The 25,182-nt window shown below is 36.4% G+C and overlaps 1 protein-coding gene and 1 pseudogene across 1 annotated transcript in view; both read left to right on the forward strand.

The window, feature by feature from the left end:
* LOC140755199 (cell adhesion molecule Dscam2) overlaps nt 1–25,182 on the forward strand; it is a 208,590-nt gene that overhangs the window by 57,558 nt on the left and 125,850 nt on the right. The window contains exons 3-4 of the mRNA XM_073090415.1: nt 7,775–7,841; nt 14,514–14,548. Of these exons, the coding sequence (XP_072946516.1) occupies nt 7,775–7,841; nt 14,514–14,548 (102 nt within the window). The remainder of the gene's footprint in view (nt 1–7,774; nt 7,842–14,513; nt 14,549–25,182) is intronic.
* LOC140755264 (uncharacterized) lies at nt 4,894–4,994 on the forward strand (annotated as a pseudogene).

A 25,182-nucleotide genomic window follows, 5' to 3' on the forward strand; every position in this document is an offset into this window, starting at 1 on the left:
AGAATGATACATTTGTGACGTTGTCAGGACCGGAAAGTTTTGAATACTTCAAGAGCGTTAGATTTAGGGCCGGTATTTCTGTTTTATTTTTATTTTCGTTATTTTTGAAAAAATGACACCTGACGATATTTAAGTGATCACTACAATCAAGTACAAAAATAATTGTGATTGATTGCATTAGGAAAAGTAGGTAAAATTTAAAAATTATAATTATTTCGTTGATAAGCTTAAAAGACTTTTAATAAATAATTGTTTGTCGCCAGCAAACAAACTTTTTTAATTAATATTAAATTTTTCAATATATGTATGTCCGTATACATTTTCAAATAGTTATTTTCATTCACACACACATTCGAGAACACAAATACCCAGAACAGAAATCAAAAATAATTTCCCTAACACTATCAACAGGATCGAACCCGGAACCTTCTGTATCTACTAAGCTGACCACTCCCCGCCTCGTATATCAATCCTCAAAAATATGGCAGTACTGCACTGCATTCAAATAGCGGCATTTGAATTCACAAAGGCTTTGGATTCCACATTCGGAATAGAACTGATGAAAAACTGCATATGGATCTCTCATTAAAATGCATGAAGTTTTTTATCTGTTGTGTACGTTTTGTGACGTAGATCTGTTTTGTGTTCTGTCAAAATTGACGGGAAATAGTTTTTCTATGCGCTATACGTTTGACCTGAGCATTGTTGCTTATATTCATTTTCGTTTTTTTTTTGACACGTATTTTTGTGGTTTTAAGTTGTATGGTTAATTTGTATGTATGAGACAGTCAATGCAACAGAATTTTAATTTAGTTAATATTGACCCAACATTTTGTATACAGTACCCTTACCATGAGTTTTTACGTTTTGACAAATATGACTGTTTTGGTATTTGTTTACGTATTTGCCCATACAATTTCCAATCCTCGCCCCTAGCGGGTTGTATCAGAACTATAGTGTCAGTAACGTAACAATGTCTGAATTTACAAAATGGCGCTTTATGTTTTGTCTCTCTTTTTTACGAACATGTGAGGCAGACAAAAAGACTTGAGCACATAATAAGCAAATGGAACAGAATAATGGATTGAGTAAACGTATCGTAAAATTGTGGAATATTTTGAAAACTCATGGTAACGTACAGTTTTGGTTTGTATGACAATTCTCGATAAGATTGTAATCCACTAATACGAGTATTATAAAGCTGAAAGTTTGTAGAGATGAATGGATGTTTGTGTGTTCTTGTAGCACGGCTTATTGGATTAGGATGAAAATTTCAAATAATATAGTTTACACATCATAATATTATGTCATTCTAAATCTAAAATGGCGGACACCCAAGATGGCGGACCAATATTTATATGAACGTATTTAATATGGATAATGAATAACAGGATTTTCAATACGTAAAAAGTTTTTTCGAAACAAAATTTTGGTTTAAATATAATTTACATCTATTATATTTATTTAATTTACAAATTCAACTTCGTTTCGTTTGACAGGCATTATACTCAAATATAAATGAAATTTTGAAATGAAGTGAAATAATTATAATTAAAATATTTTGCAACAATAATTATATTACCTAAAACATACGAGTATTCTGTCAGAATTTAAGGTCTTGATAATATATTAATTAAATTCACGGTTATTCATGATAGGTTGTGTTTTTTTTTGTGGTGCGACTCCGTAGGCCCCGTCGTCATATTTATTGCCTTTCAAGTCGAACCATACTGTTTCTACTTATCAAACTCACAAATTATTACGTCGCGCCCCATAACCGAAAATATTCAAGAGCTATTAAAACTATTTAACAAACATTTGATGACGAAACCCTTTGAAAGCTCATCAGAAAATTGCTTAAATTTCACGCCTATAACGTTGTAATGGATCAGTTTTGAACTAGGATCGGACGAACAAAGACAAGTTTGTCGTTTAGAATCAAGTTTGCTTGTTAGTGAAGTTTTAGAGTGACTCAGACCAAAAAAATATACTTCGCCTTTACTAAATATTTAAGCATACTAAATAGGTAGCCGTAGTAGTTGTTTACAAAATGGGACTAGTGAGCAGGCTTGAAGTTTAGTGGCCAATGCAGATATCTTCTTTATATTATAGGGGTAGCGAAGGATCATGCAGTCCACCTGATAATAAGTGACTACTGCCGCTTATGGTCATGTGTAATCAATCCAAGATAAGATGTGATTCCTATCTGAGACCAGCCGCAGATGCGCCGCTACCTTGAGGAATAAGTTGGGACGCAAAAATATGTCTTGGAAAAGTATGTCTCCCTTACCACACCCTTCAAACCAGAACACAGCAGCGCTTAACACTGCTGTTATGAGGTACAAATAAGTGTGGTGATGTTGCAGTGCTGAACCACAGAGGATTCTACCAGCTTCTAATTCTAGGAGGAGACTGGATTATTGATAATTTTCATTTTCACTATAAATAAATTATTTCAAAAGCTTCTATTATGAAAATCTAAAACGATTGCTTATCTTATTAAGCGAGTCAATCAAAGTTCGCTAACAAGCAAACTTTTAATCCTTACAACGAAACTTCATTTGTTCGGTCACTCGATATCGCTTTAAAACTGTAACTTGTTTCAATGGAGATTATATTCTAAAGCGTCACAACGCCGTTCTAATTTATCCCACTGCTGGGATACGGGTTACTCCCAAAATTAAGACAAGTTTAGGTCATATTATATTCTGGCCAAGTGCATATTGGTATACTTCACATGCTGAGAACGTTTTACTTTTAAAAACAAGTAAATTATAATTAAAATCAGTTTTTTTTTTTTAAAGTAAAATTAATTTTTTAAATGCACATAAGTATTTGGAGATTATTACGTGAGATTTGAATGTCGGATCCCCCAAAATTAAGAGGTCGAATTTGAAAATAATTGTATTATTTGATGTTAAATAAAAATAAATAAATAAAAATCAAAACACTTATTCCATTATTATAATCGGTCTGTACAATTTGGGCATACCAACGACCAAAACGATCCCTCGTAGTAACGCCCGTAATAAATAATTTATTTTTCCCAAATTTTACGTTTCAAATATCGAAAACTGACAATTATAGCAAGCGAAAATTGTGAAATTTCAATATGTGGTAGCCAAAATATGGATAGATTAATTATTAACAGCACACGTTACTAATATATTAACATAGCAGTAATTAACCATATACAGAAATATTTGTGCTTCTGCGAATTATTATGCTGAATCTGTACAAGGGTAAATACTCTTGTAGAGTTCTGGCAATTCTGAGAAGTAACTATTTTTTATGAAATATAAATGGATAAGAGATTAAAGGCGGTAGACCCCTTTGTGGTTCGACACGAAACCGTGAATTACCTACCTTTTTTTTACGAGGGAGAAACCTCCAAAAGTTACCCGACGATATGGGAGCCACGCCGATTTTTATCGCACTAAACCCCCGGTGGCCGTCCTTACCGCTTATTGGAGAACTCCAGGATCTCCGTCGGAACACAACCGGAGCCATCCAAGCGTAATGTCTCGATCGGGCTCTGCCCTGGAGGAGCATTCGCTCTTCCCACAACATCAGGTGTTTACGATGCTATGCGACCACACATACCGCCGTCCATCCTGGGGTCGGTTATTGGACGGTTTGAGCTCCCACTTTCGCCGCCTGCAACCCTGCTTTTAGTCGTGTCTTACGACAGGCAGGGGGTATCCTTAGCCTCGAACTACAGGGACAATTAAGTACCTACCTACAAAATCTTTTAAATTACAAATGATTTACCTCCATTTAAAGTTGAATGAACACTTAGTGATCCTACTCTGGCACCATCGCCGGTTGTGTTGTGGTTTCCAGAGTGTAAGTTACATGCTTATCCGAGGGGTTTCAACTTAGTGCTCTGGTGAAGAACCGCATCTGTGAATAACCTCATATAAGAATCTCATATATCCATGAGCGGCAGTTGCCATTTACCATCAGGTAGACTGCATATTGCAAAAAAAGCAGTGATAGCCTAGTGGTTAAGAAACGCGGCCTCTCGATCGAGGGGTCCGAGGTTCAAATCTCAGGCACGCACCTCTGACTTTCAAATTTATGTGCGTATTAGAAATTAATTATCACTTGCTGAAACGGTGAAGGAAAACATCGTGAGGAAACCTGCATACCTGAGAGATTTATAAAAAAAATATCTCAAAGGTATGTGAAGTCTACCAATACGCACTTGACCAGCGCGATGGACTATGGCCTAATCCTTTTCATTCTGAGGGGAGACCCGTGCCCAGGACAGTAATGGGTTGATGATGATGAGACTGCATATTATATTATAATAATTCGGAACTATTTTGTTTCTAGAAGTTCTATAAATACCCCTTTATTCAAAAGTTCTGTGCTACTTCTTACTTATAAAAGTACCAGGTATACAATTAAAGCAATGCCAACAACAATAATTATATTCGGAGAATTCGGAGCAGCGATCCGAGTTGCAAGTGGATCGCGCTCCAGATACCCTTTTGCGGATCGGAATTTGTAGCTACATTTAAATTTTTAATCCACAAGCAATTCTTTGAAAGATTCACTGTGTTTTAGTTTTTTTTTTGTGAAATATAAATAGATTGCATAATAGATTGCAGGTGGTAGAAACCTTTATGGTTTGACTTCGCTATTTCTACATAATAACAGCAGTTAAGCGGTGTTGCATTTCGGTATGAAGGGTGTGATAAGGGCCGTGCTGTGTACTTGCTTCGGCAGTACATATACTAAAATTGGGACGATACAGAGAACATTTTATTATGTAACGATACGCGTTCTCACGATATGCGTTTTTTATTGCCGATATTTCGAACCAGTTGCATGGATCGTGGTCACGGCGAAACTGAGGTGGAGGGGAGAAACCGTTGACAAGTACTAGTGGTCTATCTATCTACCCTACGTCTAGTTCGATACAGAGAAGAATACCATGGCCCCTGCGCAAGGATGACACGCAAAATCGTGAAGCGTTCCATTTTTTTTAAGAGGCGACTAAAAGGGGGTTCCGGGGTTGCGGGTGGCAAGAGTGGGAGCTCGAACCGCCCGGCTAGCGACCCCGGGAAGGACGGCTGTATGTGTGGTCGCATACCGTCGTGCACACCAGACGGAGTGGCGAGCGTCATGCTCACCTGGGCGGAGCCCGACGGTGCAACGCGCTAAGAGGACTCCGGTTGCGTTCTTTTGGAGATCCCGGAGTCCTCTACGCAGCGCCGAGGACGGCCACCGGGGGGGTTTTAGTACGTAGTCGCTCCCACGGCATAGGATTTTGAAGATTTCCCCCTCGTAAACAAAAAAAAGAAAAGAAAAAAGGGCCATGCTGTACCCTTACCATGAGTTTTCAAAACATCCCACAATTTTACGTTACGTTTACTCGATCCATTATTCTGTTCCGTTTGCTTCAGTAGACTGAGTAACAATAAGTAAGTGCTCAAATTACAATAAACTTTTTGTCTCCCTCACATGTTCGCAAAAAAGAGTGACAAAACATAAAGCGCCATTTTGTCAATATAAACATTTAATGTTACGTTTATGACACTATAGTTCTGATACAATCCGCTAGGAGCACTGATTGAAAATTGTATGGGCAATTACAACAACAAACAAATACCAAAACAGACATATTCGTAAAAACTCATGGTAAGGGTACTGATCTAAAGCGTTTTAAATTTAGCCGTCACCGCCACACCTTTTTTACCTAATAATAGCGGGGTTAAGTGTGGTAGTGTTTGATTTGATTTGCAGGGTGTAAGGAACATACTTATACAAGGCATTTCAGCTCATTGCTAAGGTTACCGGCGCGTTTGCCTTACCTTAGGAATCAAACCTTATCTGGGTTTAATTACAGGTGTACAACATACATTTTTTTATAATATAGGAGTAGCAGACGAGCATGCAGTCCACCTGATGATAAGTGGCTACTGCCGCCCATGGACATCTGTAATCAACCCCAGATAGGATTAGATATTCCTACCTGAGTCTGTCTGTCTTTCTTACCACACTCTTTAAAACGGAACACAGTAGCGCCTAACACTGCAGTTCTTAGGTAGAAATATGTGTGGCGGTGGTGCCGCCGGAGTGGAACCACAAAGGGTTCTACCACCTTCTACACCACCATATAAAAGCATACATACGCTGGAAAAACATTTCCTTCCACAATTGGCTAAATTTAAAGAATATCCTTATACGAATTAAACCCGAGTATTTCGAGCAGCCAACTGGGATGCACCAAGTGGCTCACGCTCCAGTTCTCCTTTTACGAAGCCACGGAATTTGTGGCTAAATTTTAATTTAATCCTTTACTTGTGGAACGTGCCGCGACGCATTTAAATTGTAACTAAACTACAATTATTTTTATTTATCATAGGAGAATGAAACGAACATGCAGTCCACCTGATGATAAGTGGTTACTGCCGCCCATGGGCATCTGTAATTAACCACAGATAACTAAGATCGTGCACGATTGTATTGTTATGCCTCAGGACTATGTGGAAACGCCTCGGCTAAGTATATCCCTTACCACACCCTTCACACAGTACCATTGACACTGTTGTTATTAGACAGAAATAATTCAGGCTGCGATGTCTCCGAACTACTTTATAAATTAATTAACTTCGATCGCTTGTCAAGTTTGCTGTTGGATGGGTGACCACTAGTGTCTAACAGGCCGCTAATATATTTAAAAGTCACTTTGAATCATCCGAACAATTATATCCAGATGTTTCAACCTGGTTACAACAAGAATCACGCTCCAATTATCCTTTTGCGATGCACAATTTGTGGCTAGATTTTCATTTAATCCTTTCCTAGACCTTTAAATAGACTAACGAGAACTTGAAACTGTTTTGAGCTCCACAATTTTATTGCGGAAGTGTTGGATTTCTTTGAAACGGAACCTTTGGTGCACTTGTATTATAAAGAAGCTTTAGTTGAAAAATTAATAATAATGTTCATTATTCTTATGGCTTATGTAGTGTTTAAGCGATTGCCTGCACCGGCGACCATTGCCAGTGGTTAGTAGTCGTAACGACAGTACCCTTAGTACGAGTTTTTACGTATGTTCGAAAACATTCAACGTTTACGAATTCGCGCATACAGCGCCCCAGTGGACCATATCGGAACTAAAATTTTTGTGTTTTGTCTTCGGTTTTTTTTTTATAATATAGGAGTAGCAGTCAAGCATACAGTCCACCTGATGGTAAGTGGCTACTGCCGCCCATGGACATCTGTAATCAACCCCAGATAGGATTAGATATTCCTACCTGAGGTCGGCCACAGATGCGCCGCTACCCCTGAGGACTAAGCTGGAACGCCTCGGAAAAGTTTGTCTCCCTTACCACACCCTTCAAACCTGAACACAGTAGCGCCTAACACTGCTGTTATTAGGTAGAAATAGATGTGGCGGTGGTGCCGCCGGAGTCGAACCACAAAGGGTTCTACCACCTTCAAACACCATCACGATGGTCCACAGCAGATTTTTAATCTCCGTCGCACCCGAAGTAGAGTCGCTTTGTAAGGTTACAATCTACACAGGGTTCTACATACGTAGTAAAGTTTATTAATGTTATTGGTAAGTAAACTTACCCGTTACATTTATATCTAAATTGCTAATAAATAGATGGTAAAGCCCTTAGTGGTTCGCACTCAATGGTATCACCACACATCTTTACTTATCTATCAACAAATCGCAAACTAAGAGGTTGTACTCCGTAACAAACAGCAAAAATAAAACACGTTTTAGTAATTACGTTTTCTTTGTCGACAGATGCTCTTCTTGTTCATCCGAAGGACTTCATCGTGAGCAATGGTGGAGGAAATTCCAGTTTGCATCAGTAAGTATATTTAACTCTATTTATATTGACACCCACAACCTGATAATTTAAAATCTATTCAGACGGGGCTCCAAATTTTAAATCCATAGTATCTGAAGTCGAATTTTTACAATTATGTGTATACCTATTCGAAATCATTTATTATCGCTTACTTTAACGATAAAAATCATCGTGAAGAAACCTACGCACCTTTCAGTTCTGTTAAAAAAAATCTCAAAGGCATGAGAAGTCTGCTACCCAAATCCTACAAAAAGAAATATGTTTCCAATAGTGGTATAGATATAAACATAAATAGACATATATATAAACATTCAAGCTAAGATCAGATCTAAATTCTTCATTATGTGTGACTGCGGATCGAACCCGGATACCTTTTTATTTTGTGCCGGAATCCTCAACGGTGTTGATAATGATTGTAACACTATTGGCTTAAAATACCTGCGACTGCTTTTTATTGCCAAAATACAATTTGAATCAATTTTAACTTCTATTGTTAGGGCGTACGGTTTATTTTTAAGTTTGAGTAAAATAAGGTCGCAGTTTAACCCAATTTTCGCTTGTCAATGTCCTTATAATAGTTGAATATGTTTATTTTACTGGCTCGAATCGAAGTTTAAGGTCGATTCATACTACAGACATCATATGTATGAAATTAATAATGTAAAGAAATTAATAGATGTTAACATATTAGTACACTAGTTATTGCCCGCGGCTTCGCCCGCGTATCAAAGAAAATTATATGACATTAACATACATAAAATATTCGATAAAATAATCGACATTTTGGTCCAAAAGATCGATTCTCCGATTAATCGATCTTAGATCGCCATCCCTAGTTCCCGTGGGATTTCCGGGATAAAAACTACCCTATGTCCTTTCTCTGGTCTCAGACTATATTTGTACAAAATTTCATTAAAATCGGTTTAGTGATTTAGGCGTGAAGAAGAGACAACCAGACAGACAGACAGAGTTACTTTCGGATTTATAATATTAGTAAGGATTTTGTAAAGGTGGTAAAGATTTGTTTAAGCTGGTAAACACTGTGGTTTGACTCCGGGATCACCACCGCCACACCTATTTCTGCCTAATAACAGCAGTGTTAAGCGTTGGTGTATGCTAGTTTGAAGGGTATATGCTAGGTTGATAAGGGAGACATACAAGTATTTTAGGTTAGTTTACAGGGATAGCGGCGCATCTACGGGCGACCTCGAGTAAGGAACTAATCTTACCTGGGTTCAATTACAGATGTCCATGGGCGACAGTAGCCACTTGCCATGTGGATTGCATGCTAGTGTGGTAATCCCATATTGTTACAAAATCCCGTGTGTTGTGACTTCCAGTAGCAAACAAACATACTCCACTATCAGTCCACTCAATGTTTAGTCACTGCCTAGTATATATCAATAATCAAACACAGATAGTTTTTTTTTTATAATATAAGAGTAGCAGACGAGCATGCAGTCCACCTAATGGTACTACCGCCCATGGACATCTGTAATCAACCCCAGATAGGATTAGATATTGCTACCTGAGGTCGACCATAGATGCACCGCTACCCCTGAGGACTAAGCTGGAACGCCTCGGAAAAGTCTGTCTCCCTTACCACGCCCTTCAAACCGGAACACAGCAGCGCCTAGCACTGCTGTTGTTAGGCAGAAATAGGTGTGGCGGTGGTGCCGCCGGAGTCGAACCACAAAGGGACTTCTACCACCTTTAAAGTTGGAATTGTTGGAATGGTTGGAATTTAAAAGATAGTATTGGAATATTACCTATGATCGGCCAAACGGCAGATGTTAAGTGGCTACTTCAAACACAGACAGTGCAACACTGTCATTATTAAGCAGAAATATGTGTGAGGTTGGTATCTCCGGAACCGAACCACAAAAAGCGGGGATATCCTGTCGACCACACTGTACCCTTACCACGAGTTTTTACGTTTTGACAAATATTACTGTTTTGGTATTTGTTGACGTATTTGCCCATACAAATCCAATCAGCGCCCCTAGCGGATTGTATCAGTACTATTGGGTCAGTAACGTATCATTAAATGTCTAAATTGACAAAATGGCGCTTTATGTTTTGTCTCTCTTTTTTGTGAACATGTGAGGTAGACAAAAAAACTTGAGCACTTACTTATGGTTACATTTACATAGTCTACTGAAGCAAACGGAACAGAATAATGGATTGAGCAAACGTAACGTAAAATTGTGGGATGTTTTTAAAACTTATGGTAAGGGTACTGATCAAGTATTAATAAACTAAGTCACACACACGGTATGTAATTTCTTGTACGCAAATAAATAGTTTTGAACAATTAACCCCCACAATGAAAAGCCCAATTTTAAACCTTTACATTAAGACTAAATGTGAATCCAGCTGTAAAACTATCAATAGTAATAGTTATGTGATGCTATAAAAAGGGACCGAATTCGTTTGGTAGCAACTTTCCGTTTGTTTAGCAGTTTGTATACCGTTTTAGCGGAAACTCTATTGATTTTTAACGTTGTTTGAATTGGTTTACAATGTACATGCGGACGTACAAATGTTTGTAGTTTGTTTTTTTAATAGAAAAAGTAAAGGGGCATTAGTTTGATTGGTTTTTAGTGGTCACTATACCATAACTTAAATTTGAAGGTAGAACGAGTGGAACCATCCGTGGGACTCCGCCGGCACCACCACCATTATCAAGCAGACTTTTCTTTATTTATACTTTTTACTCTATTCTGGAAGTAATTTTATTCCACTGCATATCCTCCTTGCTTCGTTTTCCTCAATGCTGAGGGCCGTGTTCTCTATTTATCACATTTCTTTTGAGGATTTTGAAGGTGGTAGAACCCTTTGTGGTTCGACTCCGGCGGCACCACCGCCACACCTATTTCTACCTAATAACAGCAGTGTTAGGCGCAGCTGTGTTCCGGTTTGAAGGGTGTGGTAAGGGAGATAGACTTTTCCGAGGCGTTCCAGCTTAGTCCTCAGGGGTAGCGGCGCATCTGTGGCCGACCTCAGGTAGGAATATCTAATCCTATCTGGGGTTGATTTCAGATGTCCATGGGCGGCAGTAGTCACTTACCATCAGGTGGACTGCATGCTCGTCTGCTACTCTCATATTATAAAAAAAAAAAAAAGATCTCTCGCCATCTGCCTCTATTTTCGGCTATGTGTAGAGCATCGTATACAGTGGTGTCAAGATTTTTGCGGATAGATACATATTTTTAAGCAGTCGGTTTTATATTTTTATATTCATTGTCTTATTAGCGCTATATTTAAATGATCGATTTTAGTTTTAATTCTATTTCAGTTCTAAGAAACACTAACAAAGAAACCTGAACAAAAAGTGCAAAGAACGTAAAAACTCGGGAATAAATAAATAAATCAGCTTTAAGCTCCAATCTTTCTCGACTAGTTTCCACTCTTTCAATGAGAGTATGAATGAGACGTTTCTCAGAAGGAACGGAGGACAGCGTAACACTTGACGTATCCTTTTTTTAACGGGTACTTAAGATGAAAGGATTGAATGGTAAGGAAAAGATTTTGAAGTATTCTATATAAGACCTCAGATATAGCGACATATCTGTAGCTTACCGTAAACAATACCCTATTCTTATCTGGGGTTGAGTACAAATGGCACATGGACGGCAGTAAACTGCATAATCGTTTGCTACTACTATATTATAAAAAAAATAACAAAAAAATACAACCGACTTCTATGTCACTACAAAGTAAAAAATAATTCAAATAAATGTTGGTTTAGTACATATTTCTGAAGTCGGCGCTCTATATATTTCGTTGGATAACGATGTAAACAGCGTGTCTAATATGTTAAAAAAAAAATTTCACCCTTTTTAGTGATGACATAATAAAATTTATATTAATACAATATAAAATTGTATAAATGTGATCATGAATTAAGGTAAGGTCTGAATTTACATTGATTGGATCCGCTCGCAGGGCGTTGCCGCGCACTGATCGCTTAGTTTTATATTGTCTTATATGTTCCAACCTAACCTAACTAAATAGTCAATGATGAACTGGCTTTGCAATTTCATTAGATCCTACACCAAATATCTTCAAACTCAACTCAATTATTCCCATCGGTTGAGGAGTTACATATTTTGTCTCCGAGCCACATTATCAGACCTTTAAATAGTCAATGATGAACTGGCTTTGCTTTTCATTAGATCCTATACCAAATATCTTCAAACTCAACTCAATTATTCCCATCGGTTGAGGAGTTACATATTTTGTCTCCGAGCCACATTATCAGACCCTTAAATAGTCAATGATGAACTGGCTTTGCAATTTCATTAGATCCTACACCAAATATCTTCAAACACAACTCAATTATTCCCATCGGTTGGGGAGTTACATATTTTGTCTCCGAGCCACATTATCAGACCCTTAAATAGTCAATGATGAACTGGCTTTGCAATTTCATTAGAACCTACACCAAATATCTTCAAACACAACTCAATTATTCCCATCGGTTGAGGAGTTACATATTTTGTCTCTGAGCCACATTGTCAGACCCTTAAATAGTCAATGATAAACTGGTTTTGCAATTTCCACCTCCTTTTTGAAGTCGGTTAAAAAAAGACATAAAATCCATACTATAAATACATTCCAAAAATGTAGTAGTACTAAATAATTTAAACCCTGTGAACTTTGAAAAGGATCGGAAAGTTGTGACGCTTTCCTTACAGTGTTGGTATCGGTAGTAAGCCGATTGGAAAAACTTGCAAAATCTCTGAGTTAATAGGATTTTATGCAGAGATTGAGCCTCTTGTAAAAGATCCTGTAGAGAGCTTTTCGTGCCTTTCAAATAGAGTGTTTTTGAGATTTTGTTTTTCTATCGAAAAAGGGTTCATGTTTATTACAGGCTTGATGTAAAGTATTCAAGTTTTATTTTCATTTATTTATTTGGCTCCTGTTAAGCCCCCTTGAGGGTGGCTTGAGAATATTCTTTTAAAACGCACAAATATCTATGTACTAATCAATACTAATATTATAAAGAGGAAAACTTGGTTTGGTTGTAATGAATAGGTTCAAAAACTACTGGACCGATTTTAAAAATTCTTTCACCATTCGAAAGCTACATTATCCACGAGTAACATAGGCTATATTTTATATGAAATAAATTTGATAAATAGATTTTGAGGCGGTACAAAGTTTGCCGGGTCAGCTACTATTATATATACAAATGTAAGTTTGTTTGTTCATTTATTACACTGTAATCTCTAAACTATATAAGTGATTGTCATGAAATGTACTCACGTCGTCAGGAATTCAGAAAAGGCTATGCCCATTTCTGAACTTGGTACCCTTACTCGGAAAAAACTATCCCCAATGGATAATTAAAAATCTGTGAAAGATAGCGAAGCCGCGGATAAGAGCTAGTCTTATCAGAAAGTACTTTACCATATATCTTCTGAAACTACAGTTTTAAACTTTGAAAAATATTTCTATTTCTTTATTTGTTACACAAGTAAACAACTAAGTATTAAATAGAGGATAAAATATGCAATTCAATATCAAATAAGAAAAATACCTAGATAAAGATAGAAGGAAAAAGATACTAAAAGGAAAAAAAAATGTTTATTAATTTTAGTATAAAAATACATTCAGACGCAATACTTGTTTTAAATTATGAGAACACTCTGCTTTGAGATTATTTCTTTTATGTATTCCATTCACAATTTCACAATCCACTTCTATTTCATTAGATTACATTCGATTTTCTTATAGTATTGTACAAAAAATCACAACAAATAATATTCAAAAGCTTTTATTCTTTGCTTTGTTCGCTCATATAAATCTTGCAACTGGATTGTAAACCAGTGAATCCCAAACGATTGAGCTAAAATTTTGCATACTCGTTTTGTTTGCATAGCACTGCATTAGCTTAGTGACGTCATTCTAATCCCAACATGACGTATGCACTGAGCAGCAGGACCAATTTTACGCACTCCCATGCTAATATATCAAAAACTTTCTGAAAATACCAAAAATAATTCGTCGTCAACCTATTACTGTCCCACTACTGGGGACGGGCTTTCCCTCAGATTGAAAACGATTAGACCATAGTCCACCACGCTAGCCAAGTACGTATTGGTAGACTTCACATACCTATGAAGACTTTTCTATACTAATATTATAAAGAGGAAAACTTTGTTTGTTTGTTTGGTTGAAATGAATAGGCTCAAAAACTACTGGACCGATTTTAAAAATTCTTTCACCATTCGAAAGCTACATTATCCACGAGTAACATAGGCTATATTTTATATGAAAAATATTTGATAAATATATTTTGCGGCGGTACAAAGTTTGCCGGGTCAGCTAGTAATAATATTATAAAGAGGAAAACTTAGTTTGTTTCTTTGGTTGTAATGAATAGGCTCAAAAACTACTGGACCGATTTTAAAAATTCTTTCACCATTCGAAAGCTACATTATCTACGAGTAACATAGGCTATATTTCATATCAAATATATTTGATAAATAGATTTTGAAGCGAAAAAAAGTTTGTCGGGTCAGCTAGTGTTAAATATCCTCAGATATGCAGGTTTCCCAACGATTTTCCTGAAATCGGAAAAATCTGAGAGGCCTGGACAAAACAATAGTGTTTTAGTACCCACACACAGATTATTTTTGAAACTTTATTTATTTTTTGTTACAGATCTTTGGAGCATTGGCATTCTGTATCCCGTAACGGTAAGTTTTTCTTTGTAATTCAGGTTTAAAACACAAAAGGTGGTTGAGAAAAGGGATGTGGTAGAATCCTTTGTGGTTCGACTCCGGTGGCACCACCACCACCACCCCTATTTCTGCCTAATAACAACAGTGTTAACTGCCGCTGCGTTATGGTTTGAGGGGTGAGGTAAGGGATACTTTTCTGAGGCATTCTAGCTTAGTCCTCAGGTGTTAAGACGCTTCTATGGCCGACCTGAAGTAGGAATGTAATCCAGATGTTCGGCAGTAGCCATTTACCATCACGTGGTCTACATGCTCGTTTGGTACTCCTATAAAATAAACTATGAGCTAGAAATAATAGTCATGACGGTGGTGCCGCCGGAGTCGAAACTATCTCGTTTCTACCATATCTCGTTTTTCATTTACTCTTTAAATTCAAAATATCTTAATAGACAGACACAAAACATCAATATCTAGAACTTGTGAATAAGACGAATTGAATTGTGAATAAGATTCCCCAAATTCCGAAAATAAAACCTTAAATGAGAATAGGTCGAAATTCAGTAATTACAATTCAATACCAATCACGTCAAAGGCTTCGATAGGATGGTCGGAATTACAAGAATTTTTCATTACTCTGTCTGCTTGGATGAAATTTAAAGTAAAGTTGAAAGGGAAATCTTCGTTAAGTTTAATTACCTCGCAGATTCCGGGTTGGAATCAAAGACGAGACGTTAAAACGCAAAATTGTAATTTATTCCAAACGGCACTCCGAGATTTTTCAAACTAGAGTTATTTGATTCGCTAATGAAGGAATTCAAAGGAAATTAATACCTGCTGTGCACACTACGGTGCAGCGGAGAGGTCTACCTGTTCAAGTATTCCTGCACCATAGATAAGTATAGATATCTCACCACCTTGTAATTGAAGGAAGCCATTACAAGGCTTAAACGGCTGACAATTCGGTCAGCCGTTTAACGGCTGTCATGGTGTAATTTACGCGGAACAAGGCCGACATAAGGAGTTAAGTAGTGCAAAAGCACGAAATCGAAGAAAAAGTGCGGAGATATATCGTTTCATTCGTAAATTATCTAAACACTAATTTTTTTTAATATTTATCAAACACGAAAATGGATGACAGTGACAATTTCGATTGTCAAAACTGGTAACATTTTCTTGTTAGGAGTGAGTAATCTTTACTAATCTATGGCCTGCACGGATAGACCAAACTATGTGTGGGAATAGACCTGTGCAGTTTTTGAACCTATGCAGGCGACCGGCGCAAGATCAAAATCAATTCTTTCATTTGACACCGTTCGGAGTTTCATCGTCTCCAATAGATGCCATCGCAAACCGAACTGAACACTGTTCCGGTACACTGGAACGTCCCCATACACACTGATGTGCGGTTGACCTGAACAGGCAAATCTGCGCAGGTAAACTGTCCTGTAGACCGTAGCGTGTATGGCTTACAAAACACCTTAATATCTGATATCAAAACTACACTAGAATACTTTGTTTTGGGAGACGAAAAACAACCTCAAAAATACCCATATCCAGAAACAACCGCTCTAAATTCAAATCCGTACGATCAGCATAGACATCTGATAGTATAGAAACTAAACTAACATTGCCTAAAAATAATTTACTGACATTTAATGAAATACTAATTAAAACGTAAATCACACTCGTACTAAGCGCACCCTGATTGGCTTTACCGGATTCCGACCGAAAACCGACGCAAACAGCTTAAATCTGGATTTATGCAGTTCTACATAAATTCTGGTCATGACTGTGAAAGCTCGTATGATTATAGCAAAATGAAATGTGTTTGAGGGATTTGTGATGTAGTATTTTTACGTGACTTTTGTGTTAAGAGGTCATTGCAGCTCATGAATTATACCTATTTTAAAAAAACAGAAATACTTGCGAAAGTAGCGCCTTGTCGTTGAAAAACAAAAATATATTTGAAACTTTCGCAATACCTTTAAAACTATCCATCGTTCATCATCATTAGATTACCACATACACAGAAACCGGTTCCAACCGCTAAATCCATTGCGATCCGGGTAAATCTGGATTAATGCAGTTTTACATACATTCTGGGAATGCTCGCTAGATTATCGCGAACTAAATTCCTGTCCTAGTTTCGCTCAGCTACGCACAGTTGTAATTAGATTACAAGTTAAAGTTTTTGAAACATAAGTCCATATCGCGCCTTTAGAAAACGACATAATTCAAGAGGACCGAACGTTTTTGAGATAATAAATTTTAGATTTAACGTTAGTTCTCCTTTCAGAAACTCCTATTTTGAGATATTATGATTATACCTACTCGTATATAAGAATCCATGGCATAGATGTGATACAGTGTATACTTTTGAAATCTGTCACCTATAATCGTAGACTATACATAGTTTCAGTGAGTATGCAAGTTTGTGAGCAAAAATTTATATCACCAAAAATACCAATAAGTATTTCACTCAAAAATTGATCATAATCACGGTTTAAAGACTATGGTGGTTAAATAAAAATGCGATATTTTGGATTATATTATTACTGTTTTTTTCATAAACTTAGTTATTCCTTAGTTACTTTGGCGAAAAATGTACAATGCATCAAAATGGATACATAAACTGAAAGTTTAACTAGTAACACATATGTATACATAACAGAGTGAAATATGTGCCTATACGTTAACTAGGGCATCCAGTTATGACCTGCAATACCCGGTGCGCACCAGTTAAATCCGGATTTATGCAGTTCTGCATAAATTCCAGTCTTGACTGTGGACGCCCGGCAGATTATCATAGATATGGAACAACTCTATGGCAAGATACATTGACTTCTTAATTTATATTCAAAAATATGTTTGCAAAAACGTTTCGCAATTTTTTTTAAACTAATCTTATATTCATCAGTTTAAGAATCGAATACTTCGCTTAAATTACGGAGACACTTAAACTTGCTGATTTTACTTGAACTTTTATTTATATAGTACTTTTTGTCATGAAATCTTACAGCAGAATACTAATATTCACCTTTTTCTTATTTTTTTCATAAAGATGATTAACAGAATACACTTTTTAATTATGACGGCAGTACATAAACTTACACGTTAACTAGGGCATGCGGTTATGACCAGCGAAGCCCGGAACGCACCGGTTAAATCTGGATTTATGCAGTTCTACATAAATTCCAGTCTTGGCTGCAGACGCCTGGTAGATTACCGTAGATATGGAAAATGGAATGTCTGCGGAATTTCCACTGAAAGTAACAATATACGTTGGATCTTACTGTTTGACAAGTGTAATTAAAAGTTCAAGTAACAGTAACACTATCAGATAAATGTTTGATAAACTTGGTTTATAGTTTATTTACGGCTGAGTTATGATTGCTTTACTTTACTGTTATTCAATATAAAGAGTGTCCGTAGACTTCCCATAATAGACCTTACATGATTTTGTGCCTCTAAACCTAATTCTCCACTGTCTTTCCTAGGTTATCAGTTAACCTGATCGGGGGGCGACTTACATTCCTTTTGACTAAACGTCATTTAGAAACCTTTAGTCCCCAATCATTATCGGTCCTCCAAACGATGTGGCAGGAATATTAAGCACAAAGCAAGCCATTTCGCAAATTCAGGTAGATAAGACAGGTATAATTTAACTTTGTTTTAATTGCGCCAATAAATGAACGTTCGGAACTAATTCCCGAATTTATATAGAACTGCATAAATCCGGACTTAACCAGTACGCGGCGGATTTCGGCGGTAGGCGCCGCTTACCCTAGTTAGCTCGGATTTGCATTTTAATTCTGTTTCGGAGTTTCGAAAAATCTGTTAATCAATTCCGAAGATTTTTTCGTTTAGATTTGAATCGCAAATGGATATTATGGATTGCTTGATGAAAATGTATTTTTTTATCTTATTGTACAGATTGAGATTGCAGAAACTTAGTCCGATTCGGATTAATATTTTATATTAAGTTAAGTCAACAATACAAACAACGGTATTTTTCTGTTTGACATAAAATTTAATCCAGAGTTTTTCCTAAGATACAACCTCGTTACATTATTACGTTTTTTTTGGAGTATAATATTTTGAGCTATATGATATTTTCTCACCTATCCCTCCTTTAGACTCGCGCTCCTCTTATCCCTCCTTTTAACCATTATCGATAAAATAACACTTACATCCCCTACATTCTGTGTCATACAAAGTCACACAAGCAATTAGACCCTGCCCGAGGACCGAACCAACACTTCGCAGATCCATAACAAACCTATCGTTATTTACAAGTAATTACCATTTCTTTTCAAACAAAACCATTATTTATTTTTCCGTATTTTTTCAAGCTTCATGTATTATTCATAAATCCTCGAGCATAATAACTAACTCTTCATAACAAGGATCGGAGGGCTCTTCAATACTCGATACGGTTCCCCTTTCCGATAGGCAGGAGTTTAAAGCTCTACCCACTTGTTTTATATTCACAAGGACGTCAAAGGAATAATTAATTAAATACATAGAGATTGTGAAACCCGTGTAATAAAATATTATTAATAATTAGTTCATCTATTTGTGTATTGTGATTGCGTCAAACGCTGCTGTGTTCTTGTTTGAAAGCTGTGATAAGGAAAAGGTGCATCTCCCAAGGCATTCTAACTTAGTTTTCGGGATTAGCAACGCTATGGTTTGGTAAATCTTCAATTACTAGGATTGATTTACATATGCATTTTTTTATAATATTGCAATAGCAAACGAGCACTCTATCTGACGGTAAGTGCCTTCTGCCGCCCATGGACTAGTAATCGACCCCAGATAAGATTCCAATTCCTATCTGAGATTGGCAACAGATGCATTGCTATCCCTGAGGACTAATTTAGAACGCATCGGATTAGTATGTCTCCTTTAGCCTTTACCCTTTAAACCAGAAGAGAACAGCTCTTGACACTGCTGTTATTAGTCAAAACCGTGGTGGTGCCTTCAGTGTTGAGACAGAGGGCTCTATTATCTTTACATAAATAAACATTAATATCACCTAAAATAATGTATCATCAAAACACTTTAATTAAAATTGAGAAGACCTTTATTAGGCGGAAGATACGTGTCGGTCCGCTAGATGGCGCTATTTCCAAAACTTAATCCCCGACTAGACATTATCACGTATTAACATCAGGGACCTAATAAACAGAGTTACGAGGAAGGTCCTGGCCTTACGACTACGATTTATGCTCGTGATAAAATGTATCTAATTATAAACAGTTTTATGGTGCTTTGGCCGTGTTCTTGTCGTTTATGGCATATTCTTTGATAGTATGGTAAGTTAATGGGCTGAAACTAAGATGGGGAAATTGGATGGAGTTGATCTTGCTTTTATGAGCTGTTAGTGAAAATTTATAGGGTAAAAGTCAAATAGTATTTTTTGTGGCAAAATTTTATTTTTAAGCTAAACATTATTGTGTGTAAAAGTTATGTCCATTATGGATACTTGAAACAAATCCAAAGTAGGCAAAAGGTTCTTCCGAATTATCGATACGTGGTTGTGCTGCTTTAGTTATCGATAATCTAAAAAAGCATCATCACGATATACCATTACCTTTCAGTCTTCATAGCAATAGTTCCTTTTGAATCTAGCTGTACAGGAAATATAATATGTGATCGTCAATATGCATCACGTTGGAATCTATTTCATATTTAATTGGAAATCGATACGGCTGGATCAAAATGTTCTTCAGTACAATTTTGCGGACTTGTTTACAGAATTTCCAAACATTGTTGCTCTTTTAAAAACGACCAATTGTCTTTTTTTCCTTGTCAATTATAAATATATACTTAATTTTTAATTTTGTCTTGTGTGTTCTACTTAATGTATGCCTGCGACAATACTTACTGTATTTAAAAATGCTTTCCTTTTAAAGCAACAAAATTAACTGAAAAACATAGCACATTATTATAATTTGCAATAACAAAATTAGTCACAAACAGGAAGCCATTTATACCCAAATAATGTAACATTAAGCAATATTACCCACTTAAGCGACACTGTCCCCTCAATACAAAACAGAGACAAAATTTAAACGGAATTTGGGTGAGAAAAGATTACAAGCTCGGAACAATAAATTCCCGGCTTAGAGTCCGTCTGTTTCCCGGCGGATTGTTCGCGGTAATCCCTCAGTTTGGCTAATGGCTTACATTGCATGCAGTGCTGCTGTGGAACAAATGAATTGCATATTTTGTGTTGTTCCCTTGTTCTGTTATTCTAATGTTCCATTGTTCTAAAGTGGATTTTTTCAACAAATAGCGTCGTTGAATTAGATGTACATTTATCGTATCTTTATTATCAGACAGCCAGGGAAGGATTATTTTAAAATGTTTGTTGGTAAAATTTTAATGGTAAAATGTGTTCATATTCTATTATTTTGTAATCAAACGTAAAATTATAGCAGTATACTATTGGAAAGCAGTCAATTAAGTTTTTAAATTTTCTTGCAAATTTTAACACGACCTTTACATACCTACCTGTATACATACCTGTAAACATTTTAAAACATATAACGATGATTGAAATGAGGGATAAAATACGATAACGAAATAAGAACGATAATATACTACGTACATATACTTAATTCTGTAGTATTTACATTAGTTCTTACCGGTACACGGCCTGATATGTCAGTATTGGTGATAAGAGATAATTCCAAATCAAATGTTGGATGCGGTCCAAGAACAAGACGGAGGGGAAACAGAGCTGCAGTAACATGATACATGCTCTTTGTGTTTATAAGCACCCACAATCTTTGTGATTTATGAGTTTATCTGTTTGTTTTTGTGTCCCTTTAGGAAGCATTTAGATATAACTAAAACTAAATACTTGCTGTTTTATGTATTTATTGTAAACTTAAGTTTTTTTGTGCAATAATATACATCTTAATTTTATTCCCGTACCCGTAACTTCTACTACCAAAAAACATGGTGAAGGTTACCATTCCATTGTAGAAAGATACTTATGCCCAGTTGTGGAATATAAAAAAGGTTACAGCCAGATTTTATCATCCATTAATGTTTATAAGATTTCTAGATTTGGGAACTTGTGTTCACGGTGTTATTCATATTGTCCACTGTGATAAATAACATAGCAAGAAGACACTACTCATCTCTGGAATTTAATCCCTTAGCCCCTAAGTCCTTAGTCACCTTTTAAGAATACAGGAAGACAGAGAATGCTTGTAATGTTGAACGATTCTACATGGCTTAGATAAATAAATTATTGTGTTTAATTTTGTTGATCATATATTTAAATTTTGGGACTGAGATAAGTATATCGTTTTATGTAGAGGTAATTATAAGGTTAGAATATATTGATTAGTGCCGCCTCTTTATCCCATTTTACAAATTCTACATCGCTCCAAACTGTGCTCAAGAAAAGTTCGTGGTAAGACAACCTCACAAGATGGTTATACCAAATCTTTGAGTTACAGAACTCCCAAATGAGTGTAGCAATGCATCAGTATTATGGATAGCATTGTATCTTTCGATGAATGTCACCGATCTATTGATAATCGATCTTATGCCTTATTTGAATGCTTTATCAAAGTAACATCATTTTCACCCACAAATTGGGATAATTACTCCAAAGGAGGGATACAAAGTAAAAAAATGTTCCGAGCCTTTAATATTTTCTTGTATTCATTGCTTGAATTTTGGCACCGTATCGTGTAAAGGATTGACTACGACACAGTGTTGTATCGCTCGCATTTAATTGTTGGCGTGATAGTTACTCAGGCTTATAGTCACATATAGCTTTCCGAGTGGATTTATATGTTTAATTTACCAGCTATATGCTGACATGGATTTACGATTTTCGTTAGCGGATATGCGCATAGAGAGGTTTCTGTTGTGGTTATAGTAATGTTTATTAAACTTTTTAAGAAACACATCAAGCTTGTATGCATGCAATGCAATGCTTGTATGTGTGCTGGCAAGCTTGTAGGCATGCAAGCTTTTATGTATGCAAGAAGCAGTACCCTTGATGATAAGTCACTTTCTGTCGATTAAAAGTAGTGTTCGGCGCTGCTGTGTTCTGGTTTGAAGGGTGTGGTAAGGGAGACATACTTATCCGAGGCTCCAACTTAATCTTCAAGGGTAGCAACGAATTTGCGAACCAAACTCAAATAAGAGTTCATATGTTATCTAGAGTTATAGATGTTCATAGGCGACAGTAGCCACTTACGATAGCTACTTCACCATTTGAAAACATACTGCTGATCATAAAGTATAGCCCACCGCAGATAGGATTAGCATCTTAGTTAGAGTCAGCTATAGATTAGTTGCTACTCGTACGGACTAAGTTAGAATGCCTCATTATATCTCTCTTATATACCCATCGTTCAACTTGATTTAAAACCTCAGAGAGTCCAATTTTTAGTAGGGATTGGGTTTGTTAGTAAAATGTGTACATTATAGCCACGGTTTCGACATTTGTTTTATCTTCAATCCTTCGGGAATACCCATATTTTCGATTTACCACGAATTAAGTTCATTGTACCGAGGTGAATTATGTTGTTACTGAATATTAGAAATGTGTCTATACGAAATATATAAATATGTAGTTTTTTACTTGATATAAAGTAGGAAGAATGAAGGTGGTAGAATCCCGTACGGTTCGACTCAGCGGCACCACCGTCACACTTACATCAGCATAATAACAGCAGTTTAAAGGGCTGGTGTCTTTCAGTTTGAAGGGTCTGGTAAGGGACACTTTTCCGAAGCGTTCCAACTTAGTCCTGACGGATAGAAACGCATCTATGGCTGACCTCAGGTAGAAATCTAACTTTATCTGGGGTTGATTACAGATGTCCATGGGAAGCAGTAGCTACATATGTTAAACTGCATGCTCGTATGTTACTTCAATTACATAAAATAATCCAAAAACCTTGTACATATGTTTATAAATGCTAGTTTAAATACAAAATAGTACAATTAAAATAAAACATATCAGTTTCAGCAATTATAGCAATTATAAATATTGGAGTAATATTCGCAAATATTGGCATCTGTTAGGTAAACCGCATTGAACTCGCGTGGTGTATCATTTGTAATCGCATTAAATCGGAAACATTTTCGACAATTTATGCTTACTTTATTTAACTTGTTATAATGTAATATTTTTGTTGTTACAATCATTTTATTTAAAGTTGGTAGAACCCCATTGATAAGCTACTATGGTAGAATCCTTTGTGATCACAACTAGGATTCTAATCTTATTCATTAGACATTATTATTTATTAGACATTAAATTCTATACCTTCGCAATCCTCCGTCCAAGGCAAAACAAAGCCAAAATTTGATTGCATTGCACGCACTGATCCAAATCTTTCCGTGAGTGGGGCACTAAAGACTTTCGTAAAATTTCACAATTTAGACAATAATCAATAACCTAATTATTCAAATATTTAAAATGTATTAAAAAGTTATTAAAATATACGTATATTTTTCACAATTGATATTTTAATAAACATGATTCTTGTAACAACTTGCCCCGAACCGGGCAGAAACCCTAAAATACGAACATATTAGGCAGGATACATACGAAGATTATTTTTACTTCAAAAACCCAAAGCAGATTAAATGCTAAAGCTCGAAAGCCTTCGTCCGGCGCAAAGCAAAGCCAAATCTGATTGCATTGCATGCACTGACCCAAATCTTTCCGACTGTAGAATGCAAAGGTATGTTTCATACGGGTTCAATTTACAAAGGATTGCAGATAGGTACGTAATTAACTTACTTTATGATCTATTGTCATTCATATAGTTGTAAATAGTTATCATCAAACCATTACTGCCCCATTGTCCCTCACATAATGAGAAGATTAGCTCATATTCCACCTAATGAATCGAATCATAAATTTTGCACGCCCAATGTGGTAGAACATAAGGCACTTGTTAAAAATTTAAGATCCTTGTAAAATACTATATTCTTGCAAATAAATGATTTGATTTGAATCAATGACTTGGCGAGATAATGAAGAATAGGTCGCCAAGTGTTTTACTTTTTAGGGTACCGTAACCAAAGGGTAAAAACGGAACCCTATTACTAAGACTTCGCTGTCTGTCCGTCTGTCACAGGGCTATATCTCTGGAACCGTAATAGATAGACACATGAAATTTACAGAGGATGCATAACGGTGGCCGGTATAACAATAAATACTAAAAATAAAATAAAGTTGAATATTAAAGGGGGTCTCCATACAACAAACCTGATTTTTTCGGCATTTTTCGATCTAACTATTAAACCGTACTAGGAAGACGGTGGACATAATTAGTTATGTCACACAAAAATAGATGGCGTTGGGGCAAATAATACTTAGGTATTATTGAAAATTTACGTATCATTCATCATGACCTTCATCATGGAACGCCTCGAAAAAGTCTCTCTCTTACCGCACCCTTCAAAACGGAACACAGCAGCGCCTAACACTGCTATTGGCAGAAATAGGCAGACAGGCAGAAATAGGTGTGGTGGCCGCTGGAGGCGATCCACAGAGGGTTCTACCACCTTCTTGTGATAATAAATTTTAAAATCCATCAAGTATTTTGCTGTAAGGCGTGCCAAAGAATGAAACATACATATTCTCGAAGAACATTACTATCCGT

The sequence above is a fragment of the Epargyreus clarus genome, unplaced genomic scaffold (assembly GCF_041222505.1).
Source record: "Epargyreus clarus isolate Ecla_fem2 unplaced genomic scaffold, WU_Ecla_fem_2.2 ptg000032l, whole genome shotgun sequence".
NCBI lineage: Eukaryota > Metazoa > Arthropoda > Insecta > Lepidoptera > Hesperiidae > Epargyreus > Epargyreus clarus.